Source organism: Parastagonospora nodorum, assembly GCF_000146915.1.
Source record: "Parastagonospora nodorum SN15 chromosome Unknown scaffold_12, whole genome shotgun sequence".
Taxonomy (NCBI): Eukaryota; Fungi; Ascomycota; class Dothideomycetes; order Pleosporales; family Phaeosphaeriaceae; genus Parastagonospora; species Parastagonospora nodorum.
In genome coordinates, this window is record NW_001884560.1 from 561,064 (window position 1) to 573,204 (window position 12,141).

Genomic DNA, 12,141 nt, shown 5'->3' on the forward strand with positions numbered 1-12,141 from the left:
CGGCTGACATGCCACTATCAACCTTTGTTTACTAGCTCCAGGGACACCGCCTTCTCCACGTGAGCGACCTTTTCACTCTTCATCTGAAGCAAACATGTCTTCTGCCTTGGGTCTCAGTCTACGAGCCCGTGCAGCTGCAGTCTCTCCGGGAATCTCTTCTGGGATCGTGGCTTGCTCTGGGGTGGGTTCCAGTGGTGCCGGATGTTCGATGATAGCACCAAGTGGCTGCGACTCAGTTTCTGGTGTGTGCGCTGGTTGCTGCATCTCTCCAACAGCCTCTCCGACCTCCTCAGCCACATCATCGGGAGTCTGCCCCTCATCCACCACCTCCACATCACTGGCCTCCTGGTTCTTCTCGACCTTCTCGGCCTTCTTCACAGCGCTGGAATTTGCAGCTAGCTTACGTTTGCGTCGCTCTGCCAGCTTCTTCTCGTGCTCCTCCTCCTCCTTTTGCCTCTCTCGCGCGTTGAACACTTCGTCCAGATGCTCTAGCGTAGCTTTTTCAAAGAACGACTCGTCTTCCCAGACTTTGAGAATGACATTCACTTCGTCTCGGTAGCTCCTCTCTGTCATACGACCCATGGCCAATTGCGCGGGGAGTTGTTCGAGGTGCTCAAATACCTTGCGCTCCACGAGCTGGGTGCCGATAGCTAGGCGGTACTTGTAGGCTACTCCAGACTCTTTCGACGTTGTGAAGAGGACGTCATGCACGATACGGAGTGCATTCAATGTTACTTGCCGTACATCGAGGCGTCTTGCATCATCCTTGCTCTCGGTGTCTACCGCCAGCTTCTTTGTATTGGCATCTGTCAGCTGGAATGGTGCTACTACATTTGCGAGGAGTATGTCGACGACCTCGTCCATGCCGTGCGCAGCGTGCTCAACTGCAAAGGCAGAGACTGCGGCAATGTCATCCGCGACAATGCTTCCGGGTGGGAGCGATGTCAATAGCCAAAGCAGCAGCGCCCGTGAGCGAGGGCTGAGTATCCCATAACCATTATCAACACGACCGGGGTAGTTGTCACCAATGGGTAGGGGCTTGTGCGCTGTTCTTTGTTCCTCCTCATCACTGTCCGAATCTTCGTTCACTGGGTCAAACGAGCCCAGATCTCCTGCGAACTCATCGGCGAGCGGCTCCGTCGGACCGTTCCATAGGCCATGTGAGTCGAAGATCTCTGCATTCGATGTGTCGCAAACAACCTGATGCATCCGCCATCGATAGTACCGATTGAGTGGATGTTTTTGATCATAGAGCCACGCAAATCGTTCCTCGTCTTGAATTTGTGGATCATTCATGAGCGCAGCCTCGAACTCGATACCGCCTAGTATGACACCCTCGATAGTCTGGTGGATGAGTCTGATGGTCGCGGCATCTGGCGGTAAATTTGCGGTGACGATCAGCTGATCTCTATCTTCGCGCGGGCCGTCCCTGTTGCCGCCTCCAAGGTCGGGAGGTGGAGCATAGCCTTTGGGGACTTCTGGAGCCTGCCAGCGCGCACCGAAGGGCTCTTTTACCTGCGCTGTATCTGCGGCTTTGCCGCCGAGATACCTGTCCAAGTGTAGGTAGTAACCCCGGCCCAGGTATTTCTTGTCATTCAGCCTCATCATAGCCTCGTCAAGGTCTCGCGCCGGAGCATCCTTATCGAATACCACCTTCATAGTCGCCGATGGTCGACCCTTTGTCGCAGGACCCTGGGGAGGTATCTTCTCGACCTTTGTGACTTTGAGCGATGGATAATCGGCAAACAGTTCTTCGACTCGGTGGGGGTCGATTGTGGGAGGGAGGTTTGAGGCTTTCGCTACGAGCGTCGTGTACACGTTCTCTGCTTGCCGAGACCTATCGAGGCCTGATGGACGTGTAGGAACATTTCTGCCGAATCCCTGCTGCGCTTGTGGTGCTCGTCGGCCTGCAGCGCCTTGTCTCGAGAATCCGTCGAACGGTTCGGAGTCGAGAGTGCCAGGCCCGCTTTTCATAGATCGCTGGCGCCCGGTGAAGTGTCGCTTGCTGCCAGTAGGAACAAATATGTCCTCTTCATCCCCATGATCGCGCTCTGGTTCTCCCAAGATACCCTTCTTGCCGCTGTGCTCCTCCTCAAAGTCGGCCATGACCTTGTCGAGCGCCAACTTATCCTCCCGCTCTTTTGCCTCTTCTTCAGCCTTTGCTTTTGCATTGGGCTGTGCCTTGTTGCCTTTGGCCGCACCCAGCGAGAATTTGAAGGCCATGGCGATGTGTCTTGCGCTCGGTAGATTCGTGAAACTCGTGAGAATGAAGGTGTTTAGCGCGGCCAGATGAAGGCGTGTATCATCGAGCTGTAGCTAGGATATCAGACGTGACTGCTGGCGACTGCGAGTTGGTGTACGTAGGTTTGCCGCGTAGAAAGTTGAAGTCGCGGGGAAGACCTGTGACATCCCTGTACTGATCTACTAGCGCGTCGAGCTGTGGGCCCTTCCAGCACTGGACTGAGTCTCGTCGTTCACATCCCCAAAGACTCAGGCATTGGACTTGATACGATGGCCTCTACACAGGATCTACAGGCGCTGCTTCGCTTTCTCTCCCAGGATGCAAAAGTCCCGCTGGCACAAGCAATGAGCAAGGTTAAAGACTTGCAGGCGGCGAAGCTCAACACGTAAGCACGTGAACACGCATCAAGAGCGCAAACTAACAAGTCTAGTGTGTCTGACTTGGCGAATGCACAATTCGACGATCTGAAAAGCATATTTGGAGACGAAAAGATAGCACGACAAGTTTTGAATGCTGCGAAGCGAGTCTCGAAGAAGCGCAAATCGAGTGAGACGTCAGCTTCCGGATCAACATCGTCGCCCAAGAGGGCCAAGCCTTCCTATGGCCAACCGCTCAACCCTGCTGACTTGGAAGCATCCCTTGCGCTACCTGATGCCGAACGTGACGAGCAGACACTTCAAGGTACCGTTGTACACACCAATAGAGCCCCGCTCGTACTAGCCTTTGCTGTGACCTTGCTCAAGTATACCATGCCGGATCAGCCTATCTCGAGTAGACTAAGCCTTGCCCAAGCAGTCACTTCGATGAACAGTAAAAGCAAAGCTGTCCACATTGGCCTTGATCACGGGCAAGCAGCCGAGGATGAAGGCTGGGGTGAGGGGCAACCGATTGTCAGAATTATGAGCAGAGACGTGCGAGTGATGAAAAGATGGGGCTATGACTGGGAAGAGTCGAGAACTTCTATCAACTCCACACAAGAAACACTTCCATCGTCAGAAACTACACTCATAGAAGAGCCTACTACTAAAGAGCCTGCGCTTTGGGGTGTGGATCTGGAAGCACTCAAGAAGACATCCTCAGCCACTGGTCCCAGCAGGACTCCGTCGAGTCAGCTACCGATATACACCGCTCAGTCGGCGAGATCTTACCTCGTAAGGGCGTTCGACACCCCAAAGGATAGCAAAGCAGCCGCGCCTAGGAAACAGACAGCAGCTTCAATGGCAGCAGAAAAGGAGCGCAATCTCGGTCTGGTGCTGGGAGCCTTGGAGCTTTTGTACGAGTCCTGGGTACATATTCTCAGCAAAGAAGACATGGACAAAAGAGCGTGGGGATGGTATGTGCGCGTCAGACCAGATGTCGCAAGTGGAACAGCAGGCTGGGGTGGAAAAGGTGATGTGAAGCTGTCTGATATTTTGGAGCTTCGAAGGCCATCCGTTGACGTCAAGAAAGAGCCTGAGTGAGACATGCTGGATGTAAAACGCCATGTCTGGCACCATGCCACCTACGCATCATCTACCATCGCTTTCTGTCCGCCATCGTTGTCTTTTCAGGAACTTTTGGTTCCCATCTATCAAGATCAAGTAAAGACTGAGCCATCGATACCTTTACCTCCTCGCCTTGCTTGTCGGTCGTGCCTACCGTACCGAAGCGAAAACCCCTGGCCCGATCCATCACGCCCTTTCGATCTATCAGCACTGGGTACCACCCTGCTGCTAGGGCGCCGAAATAGTCCTTCTCGAGATCATCGCCCAAGTACAGTTTCTCGAAATCGTTGGCGCGCAGTCCTTCTGCTTGCTCGGCGAGCGTCTCTGTCTAATAAAGACGTGGCTGCATCGAAGATGTGGTGGTCCGGCTTTTCGTGGCCAACATCGTAACTGAGTGCCACGAAATCGATATCATTCCGAGACCAATTCTGTGTGGTAGTAGGGGATGTTTTTCCAACACGCCTTGGACTAATGTCCAGGCCCATACCTTCCAATATGCTGACTGCGCGGTCATCGGAGTTAGAGATGATGCCCACCACGACCTTCTCGAATTTCCAAGGAAGTGCTTCCGTGGGTCCAGTAGCCTTATACTTGCGTAATTCGAGGAAGAAGTCTTTCACGTCTGGGTATAGGCTGTAGGGAGCTCCAGTTGAAAAGTGTTGCCATAGTTCAGTAGTTAACGCTGGTGGTACGCTTTGTCCAGGCTTCAAGAATGGCGTGAATGTACTGCGAATGACCTAGAAGAATGTCAACCGGTGGTTTCTAATGACGATATAGTCACATGGATCCATCACTAGGTGCTGCAATAATTCGTGTGCGCTCTGTTTCGACTCAACGTATTATTAGAGAGCGACTGTCATCTTATATACGAGCTTGAGGGGACTCAATGCTTTCTAGTACGCAAAGAGATGCTGGAATAACCTTGAAATTAGACAGCTGAACTCAGTCGCCGCTGGATAGTGCTTGTCGTTTTCAAACAGCGCGCACGATTTATTGCAGCACCTGCATATTGTGCCGTAATCTGTCTCTACTCAAAGTGACCAACTTACATTTTCCCACCATGCCTGCGCACCAAGCCCCGTACGTTTACCATAATTCGGATTACGTGCTGATTCGTCTTTGAAGGCCTTTGCAAAATTGTTGCCAACCTGTTGCGCATTCTCCGCGCCGCCAGTCTGGATTCCGTGTTTAGCAGCAGCCTGAGTGTATGTCGCAGCAATTGGTTGCGTGGGCTTGAACAGCGTGCCAAATGCGTCGAGGCATATGAGCAAGTTGTTCTTCGCTAAAAGAGCTCTCGTCGGGTGCATGATGTCGATGGGCTGGAGTTGACATCTGGAAGAGGCTTAAAAAGGAGGCGGCCCAAGCTCCCAAGTGCACTTGCGGACACGACACGACCACCTCCGCGACGATCGCAGGAACTCCACCACACCACCACCTTCAACTGCAGTCACTCATTCACCTCTTCGCAGCACAACATTCACAATGGCACCAACACCCAAGAAGGACAAGTACTCGGTTCTCCTGCCGACATACAATGAGCGCCGCAACCTGCCCATCATAACTTGGCTGCTGAACAAGACATTCACTGAGAAGTAGGTAGCAATTGCATCCCTACCTTTACCTTGACTTCCTTGCTGACTACATATCTAGCAACCTTGACTGGGAACTCATCATCGTCGACGACGGCTCACCCGACGGCACTCAAGAAGTCGCTGCGCAACTCCAAAAAGCCTACTCCCCATCCAGGATCCAGATCCGCGCACGCGCCGGCAAACTTGGTCTCGGAACCGCCTACGTCCACGGCCTGCAATTTGCAACCGGAAACTACGTCATCATCATGGACGCGGACTTCTCGCACCACCCGAAATTCATCGCCGATATGATTCGCGTGCAGAAGGAGAAGAACTACGACATCGTCACGGGCACGCGGTATGCGGGTAATGGCGGCGTGTATGGTTGGGACTTGAAGCGCAAGTTTGTGAGCAGGGGCGCCAATCTGTTTGCGGATACGGTGCTTAGGCCGGGCGTGAGTGATCTCACGGGTAGCTTCAGGCTGTACAAGAAGGAGGTGCTGCAGAAGGTCATCAAGCAGACGGAGAGCAAGGGCTACACGTTCCAGATGGAGTTGATGGTGCGCGCGAAGGCAATGGGATGCACAGTTGCAGAAGTACCCATCTCGTTCGTCGACCGACTCTACGGCGAGAGCAAGCTTGGCGGCGACGAGATCGTCGAGTACGCGAAGGGCGTGCTTAACCTGTGGTTGAAGGTTTAAGATACTCCGCATGGGCTGGCGTTGTATGGATCTCATCACACATTGGACCAAAGATGATGGGAAAAGATGAATATTGAAGCTTCTTTGCACTGGCATACAATAACCCCATTTAACTCATAATCTTCTATCCTACAAGCCAGTCTATGCCATCTCCTCCACTATGAGCTATGTCTCAGGTCTTCCCCAAATCAACACTCCGCCCACTCGTCGGCGTCGTGAACTCATCGCTCGATTCGCTAGACACCAGGATCACGGGATGGCTCGTCAGCGCAGCTTCTTTCATCGGCGACCCCGGCATCCCAGCGCTACCCATAGCTACGCTGTCCCTGCGTACTGGCAGCCCAGCAACACTGCCTCTATGTACAGCTGAAGCGGGCAGGCCAACGCCGCCCATGACCATGCTGTCCCTAGGCAGACACGGCGCATCTGTAACAGGTATGTGACCGCCCTCATTCAGCGCCTCACTGAGCGTCAACTGCGCGGATTCTGTTGCCGAAGCAGGCGCTGTTGATTTCCTTGTGCTTTGTCGAGATTTGAACGTGAATGAGCGGCGTTTGGGTTTCTCTGCCGTTGAAATCTCGGGCTCGAGATCTGTGGCGCGCGGTGAGAGGACGCGCAGTGGACTGCTGTTGTACACGTCCGCATTATCGGTCGCCTTGAGGTTGCTTAGGTTTGTGCTCGTGCGCCGTCTCGATGTGAAGAAGTTGGACAGGCGTTTGCGCGTGCTCGGCCTGTCTGACGTGTCTTTACGAGATAGTTTCGTGCTTGTGCGATTTGGTGTCATTGGACTCGCATCGACCTTCGACTCGCATGAGCCGTCAAGCTGGATCATAGTGAAGACTGTATGGACAGTAGTTGAGCGATCTACCGAGAAAGCGAGGTGTTTAGGATCGGATTGCTCAGGCAGGGTTCCAATTTGGTGCTGAGGATATGGCATGTTTGATCGAGCCTCCACGCGAGGTCGCTTGTAATAGCAGGGAGAAGACATTGCCTTGCTCTTTCTATGCCAACCAACAGTGGTCAGATATCTTGGCTGTCGTGCCTGCCATACGTAATCACATATGCATGTCTCGGAACGACCTGGGCCGATCTATATCACATAGATGAACTGATATGTTCCCCAGCACTACTATAATTTGAGGCGTTATGAGGTTCAGAGCAAATGAGACGGATGGATCATCAGAGTGGGTACTATGGCCAGGAACAGGTTAGGCGGCATTTAGCTTCCGCGCGGGAGCGGGCTGTGATGCTTCAGGTTCCACTTTCCACATGGGCAGATCCCGATTTCCTGTCGCTTAGAGCCGATGCGGTCATTTTATGGTCCGATTGAACTAGGTAGTGACACCGGTTGATATAAGCTCCGGGGATAGAGACCTTCTAGAACTTGCTCTTACATGCGGCTTTCCCAGGTGTGAATGGCAGGTAACGCGAGATTGTTCGACACTTCATTTGCGGCTACAAGTACACATTACAGGGGAGGAACTCGATGTCAATAATATGCATTCAAGAGCTAAACAAAATGTACGAAGATAGCTAAGATCTACTACAGGTTATCGCATACGATGGAAAGCGAACATGTTGCATGAAAGTATACACATGGCCTTGCTGTCGCAATTGCAGCCTAGCAATACTGTGTGTAGCTCCGGGCTATCAGATAACTTGTTCACTTCCGTCAAAGTTGATGATCTGCAGTGGCCAGGCAACCCCATTTGCTTGCTATTTTGGGACCGCTGCCACGATACAGTGATGTTTCACATCATCATACTTGACGATATGCGCAATCTTCAACCCCGCGCGATCCAGCAAACTCTCCCAGTCTCCTTTGCTCCTTTCCATACCACTGTGTAAAGCCATCATCAACATATTCATCGATGAGACCTGCCAGGGCACCTTCATTTCCGGCAATACCGCCTCATCAAGCAGAATGAGAGATTCAGGACCCATGGCCGATATCGTGTTTTTCAAGATACGGACGCAGTCATTGTCTGGCCAGTCGTGCAGGACATGGCGAAGGTAGTAAAACTTTGCCCCATGAATGGGTTGAGGTGTGAAGAAATCGTACTCCTCGAAATCGATGCCAGCAGGTTTGTCAGGGATATGCTTGAGTGTCGAAGGGAGATCTTCCACGACAATGCGGCCTTCGATATGCGGAAACTTCTTCTTGAAGAAGACCGAGTGTTGGCCAAAGCCTCCGCCAATATCAACTAATACGGCAGAATCGTTGGATGGCTTGAAGTCTTGGAGCTCTTTCTCGACTGGGTAAGACTCGGTCCAGCTCTGCGTCCCATCCAAGACCATAACGTGACCAAGTGCCTTCATCAGCACTGGATTGGCCTCGAGGTAGTCGAAAGGTGAGAGGTCGGTTCTCAACGCCTTGTGAAATGGGAGATCGTTGATACTGTCCATGTTCTGGTAGTTGTGGTCTTTGAGCCACTGCGGCATAGCATAGGTAGTTGGTGCTTGTACGACCGAGATATGCGGCGCAGCACCTTCGACATGAGGATTAGCCAAGATTACGGTGACGCGATTTGCCTGGAATGTGTCTTGCGCGGTCTCTTTAACCAAGCCAAAGGACGCCATGGAACGGAGAACATGCTTCATCAGAGTAGGAGCAGCACCGGTCTTGTCAACGAACTCTTTGTGAGACACGGTGGTGGAGGACGACGCAAGTGTGGTGAAGATTTTGAGATCGGTTCCAATCTGGATGAGAGCCCAGCGGAGAGGCTGTCACAATGTCAACTTCTTGCGAGAGTGAGACAAAGACGTTGAGGCGTGACTCACTGCATAAGCAGAGCTAAACATCACTTCCCAGTCCGTATATAGATCATATTGGAGATCTCTGATCTGGTCCTGGATCTTCTGTCTTTCCGCGGCGTCACCCTTGGTGTATTGCTCTCGAATTTCGTTCAACGCAGCGTCCATATTGCAAAACTATGACTTAGCGGGGTCGAGATTCGAAGATGGGATATTGCGAGTTTGTTAGAACGTGCTAGAGTATAGGCATCAAATGCTTGATGCTGTTATGTCTTTGCCTCCAACCTTATACTTTCTCGAGAATGATTCGGTAGTTGCCTGGTCGGATTTTCCAGGGTATTCTTGCGATATCGCAGTGTGATTCGACCGATGTGCAATGATTCGGGAGGATAGAACGGGTATTCCACGGAGGCATGACGGCCTTCTATAGCTCCGAGAGCCGACTACCAATTGGGTGCCTTCCCAACACGAGTCTCTCCGCATGTCAGTGTTATCTTGGTGTACTAAGCAGCGAAGCGAGCTTCCGGTATGGTGTGGGAGGGCTGCATTGTACTGGGCGCTCACGGTCGGATCCCCACAATCTTTGGTCTGCTTCAAGCCACACATGTGCTTACAATGACTTCCGAAGGTGTGCTTGCATTATTATATGGACACATTCAGAAAGCCATTCGCAATATAGCCGGCCAATTGGGTGTGACACCTGCAAGCCACGGATACGAGTGCTATCGATTGCAGGGTCTCCAACAGCGCACCGTACAGTCGGATTTCTCGCATGTTGATCTGGCAGACCATGTCAAGTGAAAACATCGAATAACGCAATGATACGGGAATAAATATGGAGAACTGTTATTGCACTACAGATTCTCACTTATTAGGGAAAGTGAGCAGGTTGCTAGGAACCGCAGGCACCCTATTCAACAGCCGGAAGCTTTATACTTTGTCTTCAGCTTTTGATTTCGACAGCAAAGTGCTGTGCATAACTTCAGGCAGTATGATGGCCCTGTTTACGCTTCTTCGAACCCAAGTTGACAACCTCCCAGGTGTGCTATACCATGTCGCTCGGGCTACCCTCTTCAACTTGTCAGCTCTAATGCTGTGTAACCCCTGTTTGAGCGTTTTTCCAGAGTATCACGCTTACAGGATATCTTAATCTCGACTTAATACACCTCATCCCTCAGATCTTACTCCCGTCGAGGCAAAATCTGGGACAAGTGTGTCGAGATGTTTCTCCTGGCTCACGGCGCCGTCTTATTGCTTTCGCATACTGTTCTTGCATTCAATTTTCCTTATGAAAGCGTGCAGTTGCAGCACTCTGACATCGCTAATAACTCTGACATCACTTTCGGAGATGGTACTGGCATCGAGAAGCCAGCATGTAAGAGCTTCCCCGGGTATGAAAGTTGGCCATCGGCAGAGAGATGGAATGCATTCAATGTGAGCTTAAGAGGTGCTTTACTGCGCGGCGTTCCTCCAACTGCATCTTGCTACGATGGCATGTATCAGAACGCCTCAAGTTGCACTTTTGTAAGGCAAAACCAAGGCAGTGCACTCTTTGCGTAAGCCATTTCGCGACTTTGTCTTTTTACGCAGCTAATCACGTTACCAGAAAAGAGGACCCAGTGGTCCCTTTTGGCCAATGGCAACTCCATAATCCTTGCCCCGTGCCAAATTCTGGTGTCACACCACCGCTGTCCGACTGCAAACTGGAGTCTTATCCAGCATACGTCGTCAATGCATCTAGCGTTCGGGATGTGCAACTTGCAATCAACTTTGCACGCAACAACTACATCCGTCTTACCATCAAGTATGCTACGCGTATGCTCTACATTTGGCGGTTCTAACAGCAACAGGAACACTGGGCACGATTGGGTCGGACGCAATACAGGCGGTGGTGCACTTCAAGTTTGGGTACATCATTTCAAAGCTTTCGAGTACTTGCCTTCAGCACAGATCGCACAGTACGACGGACAGGCAGTAAGAGTGGGCGTAGCACTGGAGCAATGGGAGGTGTACAGTTACATGGGTAAGAACAACATCACCCTTCTGGCTCCAGGATCTCCGACGGTAGGCGCATATGGTGGCTTTATGCAAGGTGGAGGCTTCTCCTATATCACATCGAAGTACGGACTTATGGCCGACCAAGTGCTCGCTCTCGAAGTCGTTACTGCCGACGGTCATTTCGTTCATGCTGATCCGGATACAAACGCCGACCTTTTCTGGGCTATTCGTGGAGGCGGACCGAGTGAGTCGTGCTGGAATTCAGGTAGCTATGTCTAATCTTCTGTCAGGCAACTATGGTATTGTAACCTCCGCGATCATCAAAGCATATCCAGCCACGACCATTGCTAGGTATGACTTTACGTTCCAGACTGGTCCGGTCTTAGGCAACTTAACGTCGAATGTTCGCGTCAACGACATTGCGACATTCTGGAAGGGTATGGAAATATACTTCTCTCATAACCTCCGTATAAACAACGCCAAAGGTATCATGTGGAACTACGTACAGGCGCAAGCTGGCAACCAAATTCAACCAAATCGCACATTCAGTCTGCGCAGCCAGATCACCAAGCCTGGAGTAACAGCCGAAGAAATGAAAAATCTGGTCGCACCACTCATCAAGGACCTCAATGATGCAGGCATACCTCTCAAGATGCAAGAGCCGCTGTTCTGGAAGACGTATGCTGAATTTGGCACCATTCCAGGCGGACCCACAGGCGCCACAAGCAACAGTCGCTTCAGCTCTCGTCTCTTTCCTCGCGCCAACTTCGAAGGCCGCAATTCAACTGTCTTTCGCGCCACCATGGATTCAATACGCACATTCGTCGAGGAAGGCGGCTATAGTTTCCACTCCGTCAACTTTGCCGCGACCTACGAAACAGCAAGCTATCCTGGCTCAAATTCTGCTGTGAACCCGGCTTTGCGCAATGCCGTCATGCATGCTACTGGGTTCGACAACAAACCATACACCCGCGAGCTCTCGGATGAGGAGTGGAAAGCGTCACATGCGCGACTGGACTCGTATATTCAGAAATGGAGGGATGCAAGTCCTGGTAGTGGGGCGTACATGAACGAAGCAGATGTTCAAGAGCCGGATTTCCAGCACAGTTTGTATGGGGCGAATTATGATAGGCTGTTGCGGGTGAAGAGGAAATGGGATCCGTGGGGCGTGTTTTATGCGGTGACTGCTGTGGGAAGTGAGGAGTGGTATGTTGAGGGAACGAGGGGCTTGCCGACGCAGCAGGGGAGGCTTTGTTTGGTTTATGCAAAGTGAGTAGTCATGTTGAGGTATCTAAGGACTATTCGGCCTTATTTCATGGTACTCAATACTGATCTGACCTTTCCTACATCGATCTTTCCAGCTGTCTCTCCATCCTGTTGCATACATGTAC

At 51.7% G+C, this 12,141-nt stretch overlaps 8 protein-coding genes across 8 annotated transcripts; 4 read left to right on the forward strand and 4 right to left on the reverse strand.

Annotated features, from left to right (window-relative positions):
- Window positions 1–72: 72 nt before the first annotated feature.
- SNOG_08155 (hypothetical protein) lies at window positions 73–2,223 on the reverse strand (the record flags this gene model as incomplete). Its single annotated transcript, XM_001798428.1, has 1 exon — window positions 73–2,223. The coding sequence occupies one exon, from the start codon at window positions 2,221–2,223 to the stop codon at window positions 73–75; it is 2,151 nt and encodes a 716-aa protein (XP_001798480.1).
- A 288-nt stretch (window positions 2,224–2,511) lies between these two features.
- Window positions 2,512–3,842, forward strand: SNOG_08156 (hypothetical protein; the record flags this gene model as incomplete). The annotated part of the gene is made up of 2 exons (XM_001798429.1): window positions 2,512–2,627; window positions 2,673–3,842. The coding sequence occupies 2 exons, from the start codon at window positions 2,512–2,514 to the stop codon at window positions 3,700–3,702; spliced, it is 1,146 nt and encodes a 381-aa protein (XP_001798481.1). The 3' UTR covers window positions 3,703–3,842.
- Window positions 3,637–5,033, reverse strand: SNOG_08157 (hypothetical protein; the record flags this gene model as incomplete). Its single annotated transcript, XM_001798430.1, has 2 exons — window positions 3,637–4,463; window positions 4,776–5,033. 2 exons carry the CDS (start codon window positions 5,031–5,033, stop codon window positions 3,984–3,986), a joined length of 738 nt encoding a protein of 245 aa, XP_001798482.1. The 3' UTR covers window positions 3,637–3,983.
- A 175-nt stretch (window positions 5,034–5,208) lies between these two features.
- SNOG_08158 (hypothetical protein) lies at window positions 5,209–6,113 on the forward strand (the record flags this gene model as incomplete). Its single annotated transcript, XM_001798431.1, has 2 exons — window positions 5,209–5,318; window positions 5,377–6,113. The coding sequence occupies 2 exons, from the start codon at window positions 5,209–5,211 to the stop codon at window positions 5,996–5,998; spliced, it is 732 nt and encodes a 243-aa protein (XP_001798483.1). The 3' UTR covers window positions 5,999–6,113.
- Window positions 6,114–6,170: 57 nt separating this feature from the next.
- On the reverse strand, window positions 6,171–6,935 carry SNOG_08159 (hypothetical protein; the record flags this gene model as incomplete). The annotated part of the gene is made up of 1 exon (XM_001798432.1): window positions 6,171–6,935. One exon carries the CDS (start codon window positions 6,933–6,935, stop codon window positions 6,171–6,173), a length of 765 nt encoding a protein of 254 aa, XP_001798484.1.
- Window positions 6,936–7,714: 779 nt separating this feature from the next.
- Window positions 7,715–8,920, reverse strand: SNOG_08160 (hypothetical protein; the record flags this gene model as incomplete). The annotated part of the gene is made up of 2 exons (XM_001798433.1): window positions 7,715–8,722; window positions 8,780–8,920. The coding sequence occupies 2 exons, from the start codon at window positions 8,918–8,920 to the stop codon at window positions 7,715–7,717; spliced, it is 1,149 nt and encodes a 382-aa protein (XP_001798485.1).
- Window positions 8,921–9,367: 447 nt separating this feature from the next.
- SNOG_08161 (hypothetical protein) lies at window positions 9,368–9,553 on the forward strand (the record flags this gene model as incomplete). Its single annotated transcript, XM_001798434.1, has 2 exons — window positions 9,368–9,380; window positions 9,417–9,553. The coding sequence occupies 2 exons, from the start codon at window positions 9,368–9,370 to the stop codon at window positions 9,551–9,553; spliced, it is 150 nt and encodes a 49-aa protein (XP_001798486.1).
- A 1,005-nt stretch (window positions 9,554–10,558) lies between these two features.
- On the forward strand, window positions 10,559–12,023 carry SNOG_08162 (hypothetical protein; the record flags this gene model as incomplete). The annotated part of the gene is made up of 2 exons (XM_001798435.1): window positions 10,559–10,994; window positions 11,041–12,023. The coding sequence occupies 2 exons, from the start codon at window positions 10,559–10,561 to the stop codon at window positions 12,021–12,023; spliced, it is 1,419 nt and encodes a 472-aa protein (XP_001798487.1).
- Between the last annotated feature and the right edge of the window lie 118 nt (window positions 12,024–12,141).